Source organism: Anolis sagrei, chromosome 4, assembly GCF_037176765.1.
Source record: "Anolis sagrei isolate rAnoSag1 chromosome 4, rAnoSag1.mat, whole genome shotgun sequence".
NCBI classification, from domain to species: Eukaryota; Metazoa; Chordata; class Lepidosauria; order Squamata; family Dactyloidae; genus Anolis; species Anolis sagrei.
The window spans coordinates 189750907-189770526 of NC_090024.1; the positions used below are offsets into that span (position 1 = coordinate 189750907).

At 39.2% G+C, this 19620-nt stretch overlaps 1 protein-coding gene across 5 annotated transcripts in view; it reads left to right on the plus strand.

Moving 5' to 3' along the window:
- Positions 1-19620, plus strand: part of SCUBE3 (signal peptide, CUB domain and EGF like domain containing 3) — a 143533-nt gene that overhangs the window by 85590 nt on the left and 38323 nt on the right. For 3 of the 5 annotated variants that reach the window (XM_060773095.2, XM_060773091.2, XM_060773092.2), the window contains exons 7-8: positions 4201-4248; positions 11534-11650. In XM_060773095.2, coding sequence (XP_060629078.1) covers positions 4201-4248; positions 11534-11650 — 165 coding nt within the window. The remainder of the gene's footprint in view (positions 1-4200; positions 4249-11533; positions 11651-19620) is intronic. The other 2 variants (XM_060773093.2, XM_060773094.2) reach the window with 1 other exon arrangement.

Genomic DNA, 19620 nt, shown 5'->3' on the forward strand with positions numbered 1-19620 from the left:
AACTACAGAGTATATGTGGAAGATTATTTAATTCTTAGCCTCGTTGAAACATGGAGAATTTACCATAAATGTCTATCCATTGGGCACCAAATTGAAGCTCATAACAAAAGTAGGCTTACATTTCTTAGGCAGCCTGCTCTTCTCAAGGCATGTATTTAGCAATAAATAATGGCAGCAATCACCATGATTAGACCTGGGAATCTTTATTGAGTTTCAGAATGGAACTGTGATGGGATATGATGTCCTCCCAAAATCTGTTGTCCTAGACAGCCACTGATTTCCTCTGACTTGACGCATATAAAGATTTCTAGGCCAAATAGGGCCTTGGTCACACTGAATTTGTCTGGCTTGTGCTCTATTTTCCCACCGAGATTATTATTGGGCATTTTCTCAACCTTGAAACTTCTTTCTGAGTTTCTTAGGCTGAAACTTGGACATCTTGTGGGAAGTGTGAGATCTATGCAATCAACAAACATCTCCCTATGAGTTGTCACTCTTGTTTCACAAGAAGCATTACTCATTGCATCACAGCAAGAATGCTAATAGATATCATGGTAGGGGGTTGGACTGGATGGCCCTTCCAACTCTGTCATTCTATGATTTTATGAGCGGAACAGCTGGGAACATTTGGATATAGTGTCATGTCTCCATGAAAAAGCAAACCTTTGCCTTCCTTGGGGACTATTGCCACTAGAAACATTATCTTCTCTTTGTTGTAGAGGAAAAATGGAGAAGTTAAGAACATCCACACACACTGGCTCACCAAGTTGAGAGGATGAGAAAGCTGGTCTTAAATGTGATTTTTTAAAAACGATAGAAGCTCGTTACCATTGTCTTGGCAGCAGACGATGCCAAGAGCTATGAGTTCAGGAGCATCAGGGAGTGATGAGTTACTGCCTATTGATCCCCTTTCTAATTTCAGGATACATCTGTCTTTTCTCCACACTCTTGCTTGACTCTGGGATTTGGTTCTCATTAAGTCTCAGAAACCAGCACTCAGACGCTGTGACTCTCTCTGGCCCCCTTTGGGATAATTTGTTCCACATGGTTGGTGCACACTGCCTGGTTGCATGGCTCTCTTGTGCTTCCAGCTTGTTTAAGCTTTGGTTTAAGCATGTCTAATAAACTGCTTCTTTATGTTGTTTGCAAGTGCAGGACATTAAGATGTCCCAGAAGTGGCAGATGGTTTCATGAAAGTGTCCTCCAACTGTTGTTGCAAACCTCTCCAGTGTCCATTTAGAACTGTAGGTCTATTGCAGTCCTTTTCATAGAAGGGTCCAGTGAATCCTGAATAACCCATAGATAGAACAGGTTGGGTCTTTGATGTCAAGCTTAACAATTCTTTTTTAAGTGAATAGGATTTTACCTTACAAAGCCCAGTACCAATCTCACCTTCTCTTTAATCACATGTTTCTCAGAGGCAATGTCAACCAGTGTTGAACCCCCACACTGAACATACCTTATTTGTAGTGCAAAAACACTTAAATACAATACAGTAATTAAAATGAAGAACAATTAACAAATATTAGTATTACAATGGGAAGTGTGGGCCAACTTTTGGCTGATGAAATAGGATTGTTGTTGTTGTTGTGTGCTTTCAAGTCATTTCAGACTTAGGTTGACCCTGAGCGAGTGCCGGGTAAATGACCTTGGAGGGCCGTATCCGGCCCCTGGGCCTTAGTTTAGGACCCCTGATGTAGAGGATTGTTTAACCCTTTGATAAATTATGTAGCAGAGTCTTTATATTTGGCTGAAGAAGCTCAACCAAGCAATGACATCTCCATTTAAGTGATGGTTAGAAGAAGGGTATAACCAAGAACAAGTGCCTGAGTTTACTTTTTACCTCCTTCATCACCATTTCTTTTCTTTTGTGGTTATTATTTTAGAATTATAAACCTGGGAGTAGGCACTGCCTCATTACTGAGCTTTGTAAATTGATCTGGAAGCTTTTTGGACTGAAGATGGCAATCGAAACCCTTGAGAAAGAAACAATAGAAATCTGTGGTGCTTTAGAGACTAATACGTTTGTAATATTATCCAGAATTATAGGTATATCAGCAGTGGATTTGGGGTGGGATTGTAGACAGTAGGTCAGAAGGAAATGAAAAATAGCAAATATTGATGGTGACATGATAGTCTTAATAGTGAAAATTCACAAAGATTTCCTGTAACACAAACATCCTGGAACTAGGAAAAGTAGTGAATATATGTTGTGAGAGAGGTTGGAATCACTATAATGGTTTCTTATCACACTGTGCCAATGAACCTACACTGAAGAGTATACCTCTCTGCCCATGCAGTTAATTGTTTACATTGTGTATGCCTTTTTGTTTGAATAGGGTTTTCTGAACCCTATGTGTCCTGTCCAAAAAGCCCCACCCCTGCAGCTGTCAAGACTTGGGAAGGTATAGTATTATTCTCTACTAGTGAGGTGAAGAGAGAGTGGCCAAACCATTGAGACATTGAGGAACTGGATTAGCAAAAAATGGGGAAGAAAATCAAAGTCTGCTAAGACAAACTGAATACTCTGTTACTCCTCCTTCTGGGAACTAAAGGCACATTTACATTGTAGAATTAATGGGGCATAATACCATTTTAACTGCCATAGGCTATTGCTGTGGAATCATGGGAGTTGTAGTTTGGTGGGGCACCAGCACTCTGGCAGAAAAGGCTAAAAACCTCACAACACCACACCTTCCATGATTCCATTGCACTGAGCCATGGCAGTGGTGTCAAACTGCATTAAATCTACACCATATACTGAATAATTGCCTGCTCTTTTTCATCCCAACCAGTAAGTAACTGTAACAGGGGCCACTCCCGGGACTTGACAGCTGCACAAGGCTAATTTTGCACAAGGGGCCACAGAATAGTACCCTACACTCTTTCTGAAATGAGTCATTCATACATGTAAACCACACTTGCATATATGACACTACAAGTATTAATTGGAGAATCAAAATATTCATGTTGTCAGCATTGATTTTGTGAATGGCTGGTGTTCATAACCATACTTTTCACTGTCAGGACTCTGAATGGTTCATGCTGTAATAAAAAAATTAATCCTTCAGAAGCTGTGAAAGTAACTCAGAAAATGTATTGTCGAAGGCTTTGATGGCCAGAATCACTGAGTTGTTGTGAGTTTTCTGGGTCGTATGGCCATGTTGCAGAAACATTATCTCCTGAAGTTTTGCCTGCATCTATGGCAGGCATCCTCAGAGGTTGTGATCTCACAACCTCTGAGAATGCCTGCCATAAATGCAGGTGAAACACCAGGGAAGAATGTTTCTGGAACATGGCCATACAGCCCATAAAACTCACAACAACCCAGTAACTAAAAAAAAACCTCATTTCTAGCAGTAACCTTTTTGAATGCATGTCCACTTTGTGGGCTGCACCAGACTACTATAAATGTGTTAGTTTTTATGATGTCACAAGACTGCTCTCCTATTTTTGTTATCACTCTGGAAATGGCTTCAAATTAAGCAAGACGTTTCCAGAGGAAATGAAAGAGGAAATCTTCTGAATACTTGGTCACCTTAAGGAACTATCTCTTGACATCAGCTGATGGTAGCTTGGTCTATGTGCATTGAGCCTTTACATTGATCTAGCTTTGGTCTTGCAAACAGCCAAGTTTGCTTTTTATGCATGCTTTCTTACTACCAAGTTTGTAGGTTGAATTTGTTTTAATGTATGCACAGTGCAATTTAGGAGCTGCATGTGACCTTGTGAAGTTATTTCTGTGGCCCCTGGAAGGTTTGAGAATGGATCCCTAAATGTATCATAGTTTGCCACTTCGTCCTTCATGCCCAAGCAAGAGTTGTTTCGATGCTTGCAATTACTAGCTAAGTTAGTATTTTATTAAGTGGATTAAATACTAATTTTCTTTCTCTTTTTGTCTGTCCTTTTCTGTTCTCAGTATATACATTCTGAAAAGGAAATTAGTTAATTACTAGTGAGTCCAGATTTCCCATAGTGGACAGAGAAGGGAGAGAGTGGTAGCACATAGATAGGAAACCAATATACAGTTGGCCAATGGATTAAGTATTGCTTTTAGTTAGAATGATGGCAGGGGGAGAGGGGGGGGGGGATCAATGAACATTTGTGATTCATCTATGCATTAAAAATATTTACTCTTTTAAAAAGCCAAACTCCTTGCTGGATACTGTTTCTAAATGACTTTTTTATAATGTTAAACAGGGGAAAGGCACCTCCAGCAGCACGTTACCCCCCAGACGTTTTCTAATGGTAAATATTTTTGTTCTCTATCTCTACGAGGCATTTTAACTGTAGCCGCATTCTATAATTTGGATTATAATAAATAACTGGGCACAGGGGGCTGAGCTGTTGTACTAACTGCATGCCTCATTTCGCACTGAACTGAGTAGCGCAGAAGGGCTGCTTAAAGGGGCATCGGAGCTTACTAACTACTTAACCTGCCCCACCCCTGCCATTTCTAAACCCCTCTTTTGCCTTCCTAGTCTGCATGATCCTACCAATCTCAGGAGAGTGAGTAGGCCTGAAGCTGCCTGAATAGTGACAAAGGAGATGCATAGGCCAATACAATTACCTTACACACTACAGAGAGTGTATAGAACATACAGCTTCAAGTGCAGCTTGCCTGCTTTGCTTTTGCTTCATGACCTGTTCTTTTGCTAGGACTTGCAACCTGCAGGTTTCATTGATAAGGGAGAGTGTGTATTCTGTTGTTTGCATCTACATTGCAAGGACAGTTGATGGATTTCATGTCAATGTGGTGTCGAATACACTCTAGGGCAGTGGTTCTCAACCTGTGGGTCTCCAGATGTTTTGGCCTTCAACTTCCAAAAAGCCTAACAGCTGGTAAACTGGCTAGGATTTCTGGGAGTTGTAGGCCAAAACACCTGGGGACCCACAGGTTGAGAACCACTGCTCTCGGGTTTAATATGAAGGAGTTAGCCAAGGTGCTGAACCTATTCTGAGGAGAGACATATTGAGTATCTCCTATAAAGTTCAGACTAAAAGCAGAGGAGACTAAAATCAGATTCAAAACTCCACAAATTCGGAAGCTACCAACTGCTCTTGCTGTATTGTGACATCCCAAAAGCATCCACACAGATTACTATGACTGGCATCATGTTGGTTACCCCTAACTAGACTACATCCATTCAATTAGTTGCTCAATGCATAGACAAAACCAGTAGTTTCAGAATTAAATGAGAATTTAGGTCTAGGACTCTTCCTATATTTCTATGTGGGACAGGCTATGACTGTCTCCATCTAGTCCCCCTTTGCCACTTTTAGAAATCAGATTTTCTAATGTGACTTCAGTGTATGGGGCCCTAAATTCTAGACAGAAACATATGGCTGAGATAAATACAGCACATCTGCTTCTTCCACATGAGAAGAAAACTAGGACAACCCCCCCCCCCCCAAAAAAGCTGCATTTTGCTGTGCTGCATTATTTTGCAATGGGGCAGTTAAGGTAAGAACCAAGCATTGGGCTTGACTTTGAAATAGACAAAAGAAAAGGATTTCTATAGTATCTTTCTTGGAGCATCTGCAGAGACCAAAGGGCCTATTTTGATCCCCCCCCCCTCACAGTAAAGCTGTAAGTCTCAGACATATAGTGCCACAATTACTGATAGAAAGCCACCTTTCTTACAAGCCAGTTGTGTTGCAAATTCCTCTAAGCCATTGGTTCTCAACTTCCAGAAATCTCAGCCAGTTTACTAGCTGTTCGGATTTCTGGGAGTTGAAGACCTAAACATCTGGGGACCCACAGACTGAGAACCAAGTGCTCTAAACATTAATCTACTCAAGGTAATGGTCCATGGACCACTGTTAGGTAATTTCAAGCAAGACAAAAAAGTCACCAGTAGATGTCAGGGACCAGCACAATGTGGTGCTGGTCCCTGACATATTAGGGGGAAATACCTTGAGTAGCATTGTTCTGGATGACCATACTTGACATTAGAGCCTGTTTAAATCAGAACAAGGCTCTGCACATCCAACATGGGGATGTGCTTCTGCTTGGTGGAATGGTACCAATATGGTAACCTGCATCTTTTGTAGGAACCTGTATTTCATTGTTTTTGGGGGCATCCAACAAATGCAAGAAAAGTATTGACCCTAGTTCTGATGCTGCTTCCAAAAATAATTTGCAAAGGGGAAAACAGATAAATTTTTTAATGTATCTCCACATGGCTCATAGTGCTTGATGAAATTTCACCTTAGTTCAAAGATTTGTAATGGGAAGACAATGTAATAATTCTTGAAGGTGGGAAGAATGCAAAATATGCCCAGTTCAAAAAGAAACAATCATGTGTGCAAACAATGTGATATATGCATAGGGAGAAGAGAATGTAGGGTCCATTAAAACTGATGGTACAATCAAAGCATATGAAACGACAAAAATGCTGTGCTACCGTCAATGAGACTATTGATCTTGGAGATGTTCTTAGATTTTAAAGTTGGCAAAATTTGAACCCTAATAGCTGTTAATGAAAATATACTCTTTATAAACCAACACCCTATGGATTCGTGTGTTTTAGTCGGGGAGGGGGGGTTGCTCATGGGAAGCATGCTATTATCTGATCTCCCTACAGCAGTCTCTGCGGTGGTACAACTACAAGATACCTCATTCACCACTTCATTGAAAACTAGGCTCCATAGATGAAGGGCAGGAACATAATGTTGAGAAATTTATTTTTTCATGCATGGATCATCTTGTTTGCTAACAATTTGTTCTGATAGTGGTGTGGAGCAGCTGCTGTATGGCCATCAGGAAGCAAGGGTATTTTGCTTCTCCCCATCCTGTGATTCAAACACCAGTTGCAGACACCCTGTGTGGCTCAGTGAGTCATGTTTATTCACTTAGAGCTGGAGAACCACATTTCCCTCAGACACTCAATCACCACAAAACAATAGAAACGAGTGCACACTCTGTCATCTCTTAATTTTCCAAGGGAAACTGCACATTTTTTTTTAAAAAAAACCGATGTTGCACCTAGAGACTCACTATATTATTGTGCTATGTTGTTTTGTAGGCAACAGCCTATTCCATTAGATGGCTGATTCATCTGAGGTCTCCTCTCGGCATGAATACTGTTGTTTGTCTTTATGGGTTGGTGAATGTTTTCTTATCCTGTGTGGCTCATTAGTTCATCTCACAAGAGATAAAGATGAACAGCAGGATGTGCTGTCTCTTAATCTGCAGCATAAGATATTCATTAATGTGAACCGGTGACATGTGGAAGCAATATAAAAATTACTAAAAGCAATTAAACCCAACAGGGACTGTGGAGATTTATAGAATCATCATGTAAAACTGGATTAGGACAATCAATTGCAAAATAAAACAAGCTATTGGTAGGTTAAAATAAAGACTTGCAGCACAATACTCTATGCATCTGCCCAGAAATATTGAGTTTGGTTATTCCCAGGGCATAGAATTGTAGGTTCAAAGTTTTAACTTTGTTAGTTTTATGAATTATTTACCTATGTATGTGTTTTTTCTATTGTTTTAATAATTTTTCATTAATGATAATGAACAATAATTACATATCTGATTACACTGTTACAGGTTGAACATTCCTTGTCAGGAAATCCAAAATACTCCACAATCTGAAATTGTCCACAAGAGTGACTGAGATAGCAACACCTTTGTTTTCTGATGGTGCAAAGTGTACAAACTTTGTTTCCTTCACAAAATGGCACAATTGCCAACACTTACTAGTACTGGTCAGAAGGAGGCACAGGGAAGCTCTTTTGCATGGTTTTTGTTATCGTGAAAACCCTATGACAGACAATCCAAAATGGAACAAGAGACAGTGACAGAAGAACCCATGGTCCTAAGTCTGTAGGATCTGAGTAAGGCTGTCAACAATAGGACTACTTTGGTCTCTCATTCCCAGTGCCACCTTAAATTGAAGTCTACTTGATGGCACTTAATAACAACAAAAATAAAATGATGAGTTCGTGTAAATGTATGACACGCTAATTTTCTATGTGTTGTTATTATGCTAGAGGGGGAAAGTCAGGTCAAGATCTAGTCACCCAGGAAGGTTTTATGTGAAACTTCAGAGCAGGAGAAACTTCCAATGCTAAAAGTTTTCAGATCACAAAGTGCTAAGTTAGGGAACTTTTTCTTCTTGTTGTTTTATTAAAACCACACACTCTCTATCACATAGATTCAAGGGTTGGAAGAGAGGAGTTGCCACAGAATGTCAGGGAGGCAATTGCAGGTTGAGTGATGGAATGTTTAAGGAGGGCTGCAATTGAGTGAGATGCTTCTTTCAAGGTTAGGTCACTCTGTGGTTGCCATCTATGTTGTAAGTCACCCTGAGTTCTCAGAGATGGGACAGGATATATATATAGTTTGATGAAATGTTCTGCAGAGCACCTTAGCACAACATTGAGGCTAATTAAATGTATAATTAATATCCCTTTGTCATTGACTGAATTTCATTGAATTGGACTACACCCTTAAGTAAGCAATATCTTCAGAAACAGTAAATGAGGTTCATATATATAAAAACATAGATGCCTATATTGTGCATGCTATTGGTGGGGTGCTTAGCTTAAAGTGAGGAAAATGTATGTGTGTTTTTTAGAACAACAACTGAATTTGATTGTTCTAGAATAAGAAATTACATGTTGCTCAGAAATATAGATGTTTATAGGCATTGGCAGGCCAAATGCTAGTATCTGGAATGCATTGATAACTTCCCTGTCAGCCTTATAATAAACTAAAGTTGAACATTTTGCATATAAGAGGCCCAGACCTCAGTGATATTTTTCCCAAATTATGCTTAAGAGGAAAGTATTTACCAAATGGATTAATGTGCTATATTTACTTTGATGAGTTGCACACCATAAATTAAGAAAGGATGTTTTAGAGACATGGTGCTTTAGAGAGACCTAGATGAAAAGCACTCCACTTTCACCCCTCACTAATACATTGAATATATTGCATTCCCCAAAACACAAGACACACAGCCTCTACTATTCATATTATTCTTCATTAACAAATTACTTGATTTCTAAGAAGTCTCTCTTGCATGTGAGAAGTACAGAAAATGAAGATGGATTCATGGGCACACTGTCAACATGTAAAATATGTATTAAGTAGTCTCCTGTCTTGTGTGCCAAGTGTTAGAAGTAATCCAAAAATTAGATAAAAAATATAATTCCTTTTTTAAATGTCAGTTTTTTCATTCTCTTTCCTTCCTTTCTAAAGTTAACTAATTTTGTAATGTGCTTGGCTGATGTGTAATTCTGTGAGACAGATTGTCTGCTTGGATGAGTCTCTTGGGTGTTCTTCTCGGTGTCCTTGTTTTTGTCACTGTTTCTCTTTCTGGCCATGTGCCCCTGTCTCTTTCCATCTCCCTGACTTTGTCTCTGTTTTTAAAAGAGTGGTGCTGTCGTTATGTTTGTGCATAAGGAGGACTGGTGCTGTTGTTATGTTTGTACATAAGGAGGAGTGGAAGCACTTTCAACATCTCAGTCTGTCTGGGCTCTTGAAGGTCTGCTGCCTTAGCACCCCTGGCCCTTCCATTGCTTGGTTATCAGACTGGAATGATTAAAGAGTTAGAATAGGTCCTTGTTCATGCCAGGAGGTGAATTTGAGATGAGATACTCACATATTGCTTAATACCCAGCTTTGATTCTATACCCAGAACAATGTAAACATAAATTTAGCTTTGCAGTCATTCACTAAAGAAAAGGGGGGGGGGGGATATAAGAGTGGCTCTCTGGCAAGGTTTGTTTGTGCTGTTAGTTGCACCACAATGGGCAGTAGTAGTATTACATTTCCTTGCATGGAAAAGCAATTGCTACGCATGAGTAAACACTTTTTAACCATAATAGTGATATCTAATTTCTTTTTAATTTTTGTAAATGTATGTTCTGGCTGCACTGTTTTAAAATGATTGTAAGTCACCTTGAATCCCATTTTAATAATAATATCCCATTATTATATTATATATCCCATCTTGTATATCCCATGGGATATATAAATAGGTGGCCAGAGCAGTGAAATTGCTTTTATCGTTGGCCTAGTTTGTTTAGGACTTTTTTTAGCAAATGAGAGGGAACTATTTTGTGAGAACAGGACTGAGTGACCCCCCTTCTGCTCCTGTTTGAGATTGCATCACCATCATATTGGTGGGTTTCCATCCCTTCCTATGTGAGCATTCACGTATTTAGATTTTATCCATCCTTTGGGGCATAAAAGGTTTTTATAAATGAGTTTATCACTTTTACTTTTAGCTTCTGAGGCCCCTTTGACACAGCTGAATAAAACCCCACATTATCTGCTTTGAACTTAAATATATGACAGTGTGGACTCAGATAACCCAGTTCAAAGCAGATATCATGGGGATTTCTGCCTTGATATTCCGGGTTATATGGCTGTGTGGAAGGGTCCTCAGTCATGAGCAAGGTGTGTGAAGTGAACCTCCCCATGGATTAAGTCTTCCCTTAGCAATAGAGTGAGAGTGGAACTTTTTTCTCAGCCAGCCCTTAATCCAACCATTCATATGTTAAGTTAATGATGCTGAAAGGATAGGATAGGCAAGATTGATTTGTGTAACCCTTCTGTGTGCTTCCGTCCCCTTCTTGCCCATACCTGTTTTTAATGAAAGTCTCCCTCCAATGTCAGATCTCAGCTGGGGGCAAAATACCTTTCAAGACACCGAGTGTTGACATTTACATGGAAGATTTAGTAGGCAGGTGAAAGGACCAGCATTCTTCCTCTCATCCATCAGTTCTTCCTTGTAGATGCCATTTACCCTACACTTCTTGTGGAGGGAAGGGAAGACTAAAATTATTAAAAACTTTAGTATAGTAGTTTGTATCTTGTAAGCTTTAGGTTGCTAAAATAATACTCAAAATGTTCAATGTACATTAAGATATTTAAAAGATGTTTGTATCCCTACAAAATGGGTTTTCTTTTTAGCCTTCCACAACAGGGAGTGATATAACTGCTAAACAGAGAACTGCAGAACACAGATGCAATGATGGCACATATTATTGTGGACTCACTTTCCCTGGATTTTTCCTGAAAAGATCCAGGAGTGCTGAATAGGAGCATTAGCTGTAGCAAATGGTCCTTGATCTGGTGACAAGTACCAGAATGTTTCTTTTCTTTGATCACATAGAGAAAGGTCTGACGTAATTCTGATCAAAGTTTTGGCTGTTTGGAAATTATAGTAAATATGAATTTTCAGGTTTGAAAAATACACTTTTCAAAATTCTTGAATTAATACTAAGCCAAATTGTGTCCTGCTAAGATCTAAACTTTTAAAGGTCAGGAATTTGGAGTCCCACTGATTTGTTCAGATTTTATATTTGAACCAAATGTTAATAAATCTGAAATTGGGACCACTGCTACTATTAATCCACATTTAAGGTGTCTGGATGTTCTAAGTCAGCTGTTTAATATTTCCTATCGCGAATATCAGTGCTTTGATAGTCTTAAGGCTCTGTTTCAGACATTTTGATTTTGCTGCATGCTTTAAATTTTTTTGAATATTTATTATTCTTGTTTCAGAGACCTGTGCTGTCAACAATGGAGGCTGTGATAGCAAGTGTCATGATGCTGCCACTGGTGTGCATTGTAGCTGCCCCATGGGATTCATGCTTCAGCCCGACAGAAAAACATGCAAAGGTGACTGGCAACCAAATGTATATCCCTTATAAAAGAGTGCACCTTCCACAGAGACTAGGGCTATTGTTTGTTTAGTTTCTCTGTTTTACAATTTTGTGAGCAGGGTTTTTTTTTTTTTAAAAAAACCTGGGTGGGATGTTCCAACTATGTGGCACAAGTAGAGGTATCGGAGAAATTTGGTTCACATTTTAATTTGAGGCATTGCCCATATTGAGGCACTTTTCAAACTGAATGCATCAGAACACAATGATCCTTCGGAATTTAAACATCATTTAATTTTGCAGCAGAGTTGTCCAATCAGAATGAATACAAATAGGTTGCATACACATAAAAATAAATACATAGGATAAAATGTGTAGAGTAAGGAAAGTGCATCCAAAAGAGTACATGCATTTTATTTATAGACTTTCAACAACAACAACAAAAACAGAAATGAATGTGGAAATTGCATTTTCATGTTCATCAAAAAGTGCAAAAGTTTCAGAAATGTAAACACAGTAATCTATTCCTAAATATAAATGTTTCATTCAGTGAAATAATTGATTGTCTCATTGAGCTCCATCTTCACATACTCATCAAGTGATATTACGATGTTCTTAGACTCAGCAGATGGTGGTTATAGCCAGAAGTACAGTAATCCAATTTAGGATGGTATACCTTCTGTATCTCTTCCCAGTGAAGTCAGATCTTAATTACCTCTAGATCAATGGTTCTCAACCTGTGGGTCCCCAGGTGTTTTGGCCTACAACTCTCAGAAATTCCAGCCAGTTTACCAGCTGTTAGGATTTCTGGGAGTTGAAGGCCAAAACATCTGGGGATCCACAGGTTGAGAATCACTGCTCTAGATGGTTGCAGTTTGCTGTATACATACATTAATTTTTGAAGAGTCTTTGGAAATTTCAACTGGTCCAGTGTGAAGTCACACCTTTATTAAGATTAATTCCAAGATCCAAAGGAGTGGCCCATCTCTAGATTGCAACTGTGGTAGAGGATGGATGTGTTGATGGGGACAAGAACAAAAGTGTTCTTGGCATTCATTCATGCACAAATTATGCAATTATTTTCACATGAGACTTTATGGTGTGCACTCACACACACAAACTCTAATTCTGTAGGTAGTAAAACTGTTTTTATTCCTGCAGGCTGTTGTTTTCTCAAAGTACTAGTTTTCTGCCTAGTTTTACTATTTTATCTGAAGAAGCTGTCTCTAATTATAGTATTACTTGTATAGACTATTATTGTAATTTACAATTTTTTAATAGTTGTAATCATCTCTGTTGGAGTCAGCATCATTTAGTGGTTTGAGTTTTGGACTAGGCTACCGGGAGAGCAGTGTTCAAATATCTGCTTGTCCATGAAAACCACTGGGTGACCTTGGGCAAATCACATGTTCTCTACTTCAGAGTAAGACAGTCCAAGCCCCCTCTGAATAAGTCTTGGCAAGAAAACCCTGGCATAGGCTTCTTTTATAGTTTGCCATAAATTATAAACGATTTGAAGGCACATAACAACCATCATAGCAGTGAGGTGAGTATATATGGGCAGAATATAAATATTTCAGTAAATACAAATAAAAGAGAACCTCATATCATGTGCTTTTTAGTACACTAGGACTTGTGATTTTGAGGACCACTCTCCAAATATATGAAAAGATTATAGTCTTTTCACCAAAGATGATTGATAACAACTCTCTAAACTACTGCTTTTTCTTGATTTCCCAAGTTCAAGATTTCGTCATGACAATGTGAGGAATGTAAAAATGGTCAGATTCAGTTCTCACTCCCTCTTTACACCTCTACGCTGTTCTTTACAGACCTACCAACCATTTACAGTGTTCCCTTGCTACTTTGCTGTTAGCTTTTAGCGGACTCACTGTTTCGTGGGTTTTTGAAAATATTAATATAAAATATTTACGTCCAGTGGAGGCCAGGGACCCCAGATGTGCGGCGGCCTGAGATGTGGCGGGGAAGGCCTGCCTCCCTGGCCTCCACAGACCCCGGAAGTGTGGCGGCCTGAGGTGCGGTGGGGAAGGACTGCCTCCCTGGCCTGCTGCTGTGTGCGTTGCTCCAGATGCTCTGCAGGGGTCTGTGGAGGCCAGGGAGGCAGGCAGGCACTTTGGGATGGGATGGGAGGTGGAGTAAGGAAGCGTGGGTTAGAAAATCTATATAAATAAAAATGTAATGTTCATTTGTGGGATTAAAATAACTCAAAAACTACTGGACGAATTGACACCAGATTTGGACACAATGCACCTATCAGGCCAATGAGTGACCATCACTCATAAAAACACTGAAAAACACAGCAGAAGAGACTTAAAAAGCCAAAAAACAAAAATTATATTACAACGTATACAAACACACATATACTCAAATATATATACACACAAAACACATATACACAGACTGGGCCACAACAAGGTGTGGCAGGGGATGGCTAGTAATGTATAAAATAATGTATAAATATTAAAATTAATATGGTGTCTCTACTTTGTGGATTTTCACTTATTGTGTGGGGTTCTGGAACAGAACTCCCGCAATAAGTAAGGGAACACTGTAATTATTCCTTTGTACAAACAGACGCTTTCTACTAACTTTAGGAGTATAGTTTCCATTTGTATCAATGGAAGCTTTGCCCCCTTGGATGGGCTTGCTCACTTCATGGGGGAAAAGGATTGAAATCTCTCTGGTTTATTACTCCATAAGGCATATAAAAATGGAGGAGAACACTGAAAATGCATAATGACATCATATATTAAGTTCTCTATCAACTAGCAAGATCACAGTGAAGCAGAGAGGGAACAAAATGAAATTCTGAGGTGCTTATAGAAAGACTGGGTCAAAACTAGTTATTAAAAATACCATAAAATATTCAAAATACAGTTGCATTTTGAGCATGTCTTATCAAGAGACCTTTTTCATTGAGAACTGAACAAATAAGTTTTATACTGCAGTTTATAGAAACTTATTTTTGTTTGATAAAGATGTGTTCAACACAGGTTAGGAATGTATCAATCCTTGTGACTTTAAAAATATTTTTGTGGGATATAGAAATTGTATATGACAAAGTGGTTAAAAAGGCTAACGCTGCTTCCATTTGTTTTGAACGTGAACTGAATTTATCTGAAAATGCTTCACAATGAATGGCTTCTAGCACTACTAATCATGCAGCCATTATTGGTTGCTATCAATTGATCTGTTAATGGATTTTCTTTTGAAAGAAGAACAAGAAAAGAACAGTCGGAAAACATCAAAGCCAAAAAGAAATGAAAGGTGTAAACATTTCTTCCTCCTGTAAAATTCCATAAATAAGGCAGTCCAGCCATACAAGTAAAGCTTCAGCTGGAAACACCTAATCCATACTTTTGACAGGAGGCCTTTGTGTATTTAGCAGTTAATGTGATGTCCAATTGATGTCTTCTCAAAACCTCCAGTAAGTGGAATTCCTATCTCCATTTTGGAGCAAAACCAATGTGCAGAAAAAGTTCAAATTTGTTTGTTGTTTCATATGCCAAACTTCAATGTCCTGCTTTTGATTTGTCTTTGCCATCAGATGGTGGTATAAAGTGCTTGGTCAGCTTTGAAGAACTGTTGAAATCACAATTTACAATGAACGACTTTAACATTTATATGTAATACTGTCTAGCTTTGTCATCTTAAAAGTAGCTCAGTCCTGCTCTCTCTCATGCAAGAAGGTTAATTCTCTTGTACTCGCCAAGTGGTGAAGTAACTTGAGTGCTGAACAAAGGTTTGGAAGAGTAGATTCAAATGAACCATGAAACTCGCTAAATGACCTTGGTCCAAGCACTTTCTCACAGCCTGAAATACTTCAAAGGGCTGCTGGGAGTATGAAAATGGGGAGGAGGAGAACCATGTCAACAGCCCTTAGCTCATTAGAGAAGAGATGGGAGATAATTGATCTGTTTCTTTGTATTGATGTGGTGAAACACAGAGCTTTCATCCCCACAGTCATCACTCAAAACAATATGAATCTACCAGTTAGATTGATCTGGAAAAATCTTAGAATAATATACGTGTGGAGTTTTGTATTCTTTTGTTACAACGTAATCAGGAATGTCATTGCACACACCTTACCGGGCATTTTTGAAGTGCTTGTCCAAATTATACATTTGCAACTGTGCTGTCTAGGGACATTGTGGCGCAGGCATGGGCAAACTTCAGCCCTCCAGGCATTTTGGACTTCAACTCCTACAATTCCTAACAGCCTGGAGGGCCAAAGTTTGCCCATGCCTGTTCTGGTGGCTGCCATTTAAAATCATAACTTTTTCAAGCTTTTATTTTTGGATACCACCTTTGACATTACAATGTTCCCTTGCTACTTCATGGTTTGCTTTTAGCGGACTCTCTGTTTTGTGGGTGGCCTGAGGCATGGTGGGGAAGGCCTGCCTCCCTGGCCTGCTGCTGCCTGCGTGGCTCCAGAGGCTCTGTGGAGGCCAGGGAGGCGGGCAGGTGCCCTTGGGATGGGCCGGGAAGCGGGTGAGGAAGCGCGGATAAGAAAATAATATATAAAATGTATAAATATGAACATTAATATGGCGTCCCTACTTCGCAGATTTTCACTTATTGCGGGTGGTTCTGGAATGGAAGCCCCGTGATAATTGAGGGAACACTGTACCATCAAAGAAGCAACACAATTTAAAAATGGGAGGTTTTGTTTTTGTTTCTTTGCAAGTTGAGAGTCTGCACTATCCTGCTGTACAGCCCTCCTCCTCTTATGCTACCCATAAAAAATCAGCAAATTCCAGCAAGACAAACCTTGGCCACAACAGCTGCATCTCTCCATTTCATGGATCATGGCATTTTGTTTTGTTTTGTTTAAATTATATTAACTCTTCAAAGGCTGTGCCTTTCAAAATCAGATTCTCTCTTCCTTCAATGTTTTTGTAAAGTGGTAAACAAGTGTATGGCTCCATTGCCCCCTCCCTTCATTACATGAGGACAGGATGTCACACCATTGGTGTTGGATCAGCACTACATGGCTTTTGCAGTAAGTGAAGTGTGTGAGCCTTTTTTAAAAAAGTCATCTGGAAAGACTCGCAGAGAACAAGGTGAGACTCCACAAATGGAGGGCGTCTGTGTTCTGTCTCTGGCAGCTCCAGGGAACGTGACCTTAGTTAAAAGGAAAAAATGCCCTTCTGCTGAAAGCTGTCTAACCGCCTTACTGATTCCAGACCCCATTTGCTGGGTTATTATTTTTCAGAGCTCACCGCCTCTAAGATGCTAGAGTTCCAGGAAATCACAATAACTCAGAGCTATATCCCATGTCTGGGATTTTATTACACTTTGGAGCTGTTTTACTGCAAGTTCTCTTCACTCACAATAACAATAATAACAACAAAACAACAACAACAATATTAAAAGCTAGCTCCAACTTTTTGCTATAACTGACATAGTGGGGCGAGACAAGGAAAACAGCCTTGGATGAGGTCTGTCTGGGCTCTTTTTCTGGGGCTCATCAGCCCCGTCTCATTGTATTTTACAGACCATTTCCTAGCAGTAAATTTTCGACCTTGAAAGTAAAAATATCCCTTAACAGGTAGTAGCAGCTTTTTCACAATGTAGGGAATTACTGGGAATTGAGAGTGGGAAAGGCTGCTAGTTTTGCTAATACAGCCGCCTTTGCAAAGTTTAAAATACTGCACAGTGATTTCCAGAACTATTGCTATCCAAAGACCATTTCATACTCTGTTTTTGTTTATTACAGTTCTTGTTATTTGAGTATCTAAGATTGCTTAGCCATCTCATCATTCACAATCCTGGTCTTCATCTTTTTTTGGTAGGCAGCTGAGAAGTAAAATCACTTTCTCCATCCCACTTTGCTCTGTCATTAGAAATAGTTGTCATAATCCTAAGAGTTTTTGTTGCTATGTTTCCATGATCCTAGGAGCATAAAATATTTATGCTGTACATATGGCTCCTGTATCTACAAAGGATTAATTCTAAGAGACTGCCTTTGGATACCTAAAACCATGTATAATAGCAAACCCTATATTTTGAATTTTGACTCTGCTTCAGTTGGAAGCATACAATAGAATCACACCAAGGACTTAACAAGGCCCACAAACACTTCTGGAAGGGGATATTTTTGGGGTATGGGTAAGTGAAACTGTGGATGTCAAATCCGTGGATATTCTGGGATCACAGTGACATGTCTTAGCTTGTCATTCCTTAATAACTGGTGGCTTCATGCTCCTGTTCCCTGTTCTTTAAAGTAATGCTGAAAGAGACCAGCATACTGTTAACATAGTCAACATCGGCCCAGGCAGCATAATTTGTCCATGAAGATAAATGTTTAAGAATTGCTTCAGAAAAGTAGCATTTACACTTGAAATACAATGCTTCTTTCTGTCAACAGGATCCCATCACCTTTTTAAAGATTCGTCTTTTGTTGGGTTACATCTTTCTAGTTTTCTCCTCTTTTTTTCTCCCCTATTGGAATCAACAGGGGCAGCTTTTGGACACACAACCAGCCTTCAATGATGCATCAGTACTGTATTACTTTCTGAACAGAAACTTTGAGCTTGCTGCAAGATCAGGCTAACTTTACTGATGTTCACTCACAAGCTGTCAGTGTGTGTGCGCTTAAACTTTCTCCATAGACTATCTTGGCAATTATTTTGGCCGATGGTTGGAATTTACAGTTTGTTGGCTAACCATACTATTTATGTGGGTACTCCTAAATCTGACTGATATTTAGAACTCTTGAAACAGCCGTGGCCAAGTTGTGTTCTTTCAGCTCCAGTTGGTTTGGCAAGTGGTGCCCTTTTCTGGAAGCAAAGAACTTGGCCACTGTTTTGAATGCTCTTAACTTTACTACCATAATGAGCCATATGTGGGGTGGCCTCTGAAGATACTTCCAAAATTCCAGCTACTTTAAGAATATGCCAACTCTACTCCCATCTTAAGATAACCATTATAATCATGCAGTTCTGATTTTTCATGATCTTCACAACAATCAACAGACTGAGATGGCTAAGTGGTTCGTGACACTTAAAAATGAGGTGTATTTTTAGGTTTTAGAGCCATGGGTAGTCTAGATCTAAGACATCACAGAGGATGTATCTGTTCCTCCAATGTATTGCTCCTGGGTCCCTTCCACATAGCTGGGCCCCTTCCACATTGAACTGGCAAGTGGACTCAGATAATCCACTTCAAAGCATATATTCTGGATTATCTGCCTAGATATTCTGGGTTATATGGCTGTGTGGAAGGGCTCCTATTCACTGAAATCTTTTCATTGCCCCCAAGCTCTCTTTGATTTTGGAATCTGTTTATTTGGGTTATGTTGCTTGTTTCTTTAAAATAAGTATTCTTAATTTAAGAGCTGTGGCATTTGATTGATGCAAATATGATTTTGTATTTGCTCATTCTGTTAAAATGTAAATAAATAACATATGTTTATGTTTACTATCAATGCTTGTCTATATTGGTGTGTTTATTAACAACTAAGTATTCTGTGGGAAGGTGGTATCAAGACATCAATTCTGAAGAAATTCCCAGATAAAAGCATGAATCATAAATATATGTAGGTTTGGAAACTCCAGTTTGTGAATAAAATATCTCTGAAGTCTTCAACCCATTCTGGGTTATCAAAATGTCAAAGATACAAGCCACACTCTCACCCAAAACTGTTATTTACATACAGTATTGGCATAATTATTGTTCAGACCTAAAAAATGGAAGAGTCCCATTGCTACCAAGCAAAACTGTTAAAGCGTTTATTTCATCTTTGTCTCCTGAATGAGCGGGGGGAAAAAACAAGGTAGAAGAAGTGCTGATAAAATATAGGAAGTTTACAAAAGGAAGACAACATTGTTTGAACTCTGTGAATGAAGCAGTTTGTTTAGGCACATATGTCTATCAAAATAAGCATATATAGTAGAGTCTCGCTTATCCAGCCTTTGCTTATCCAACGTTCTGTATTATCCAATGCAGTCTGCCTCCTGCCTGGAT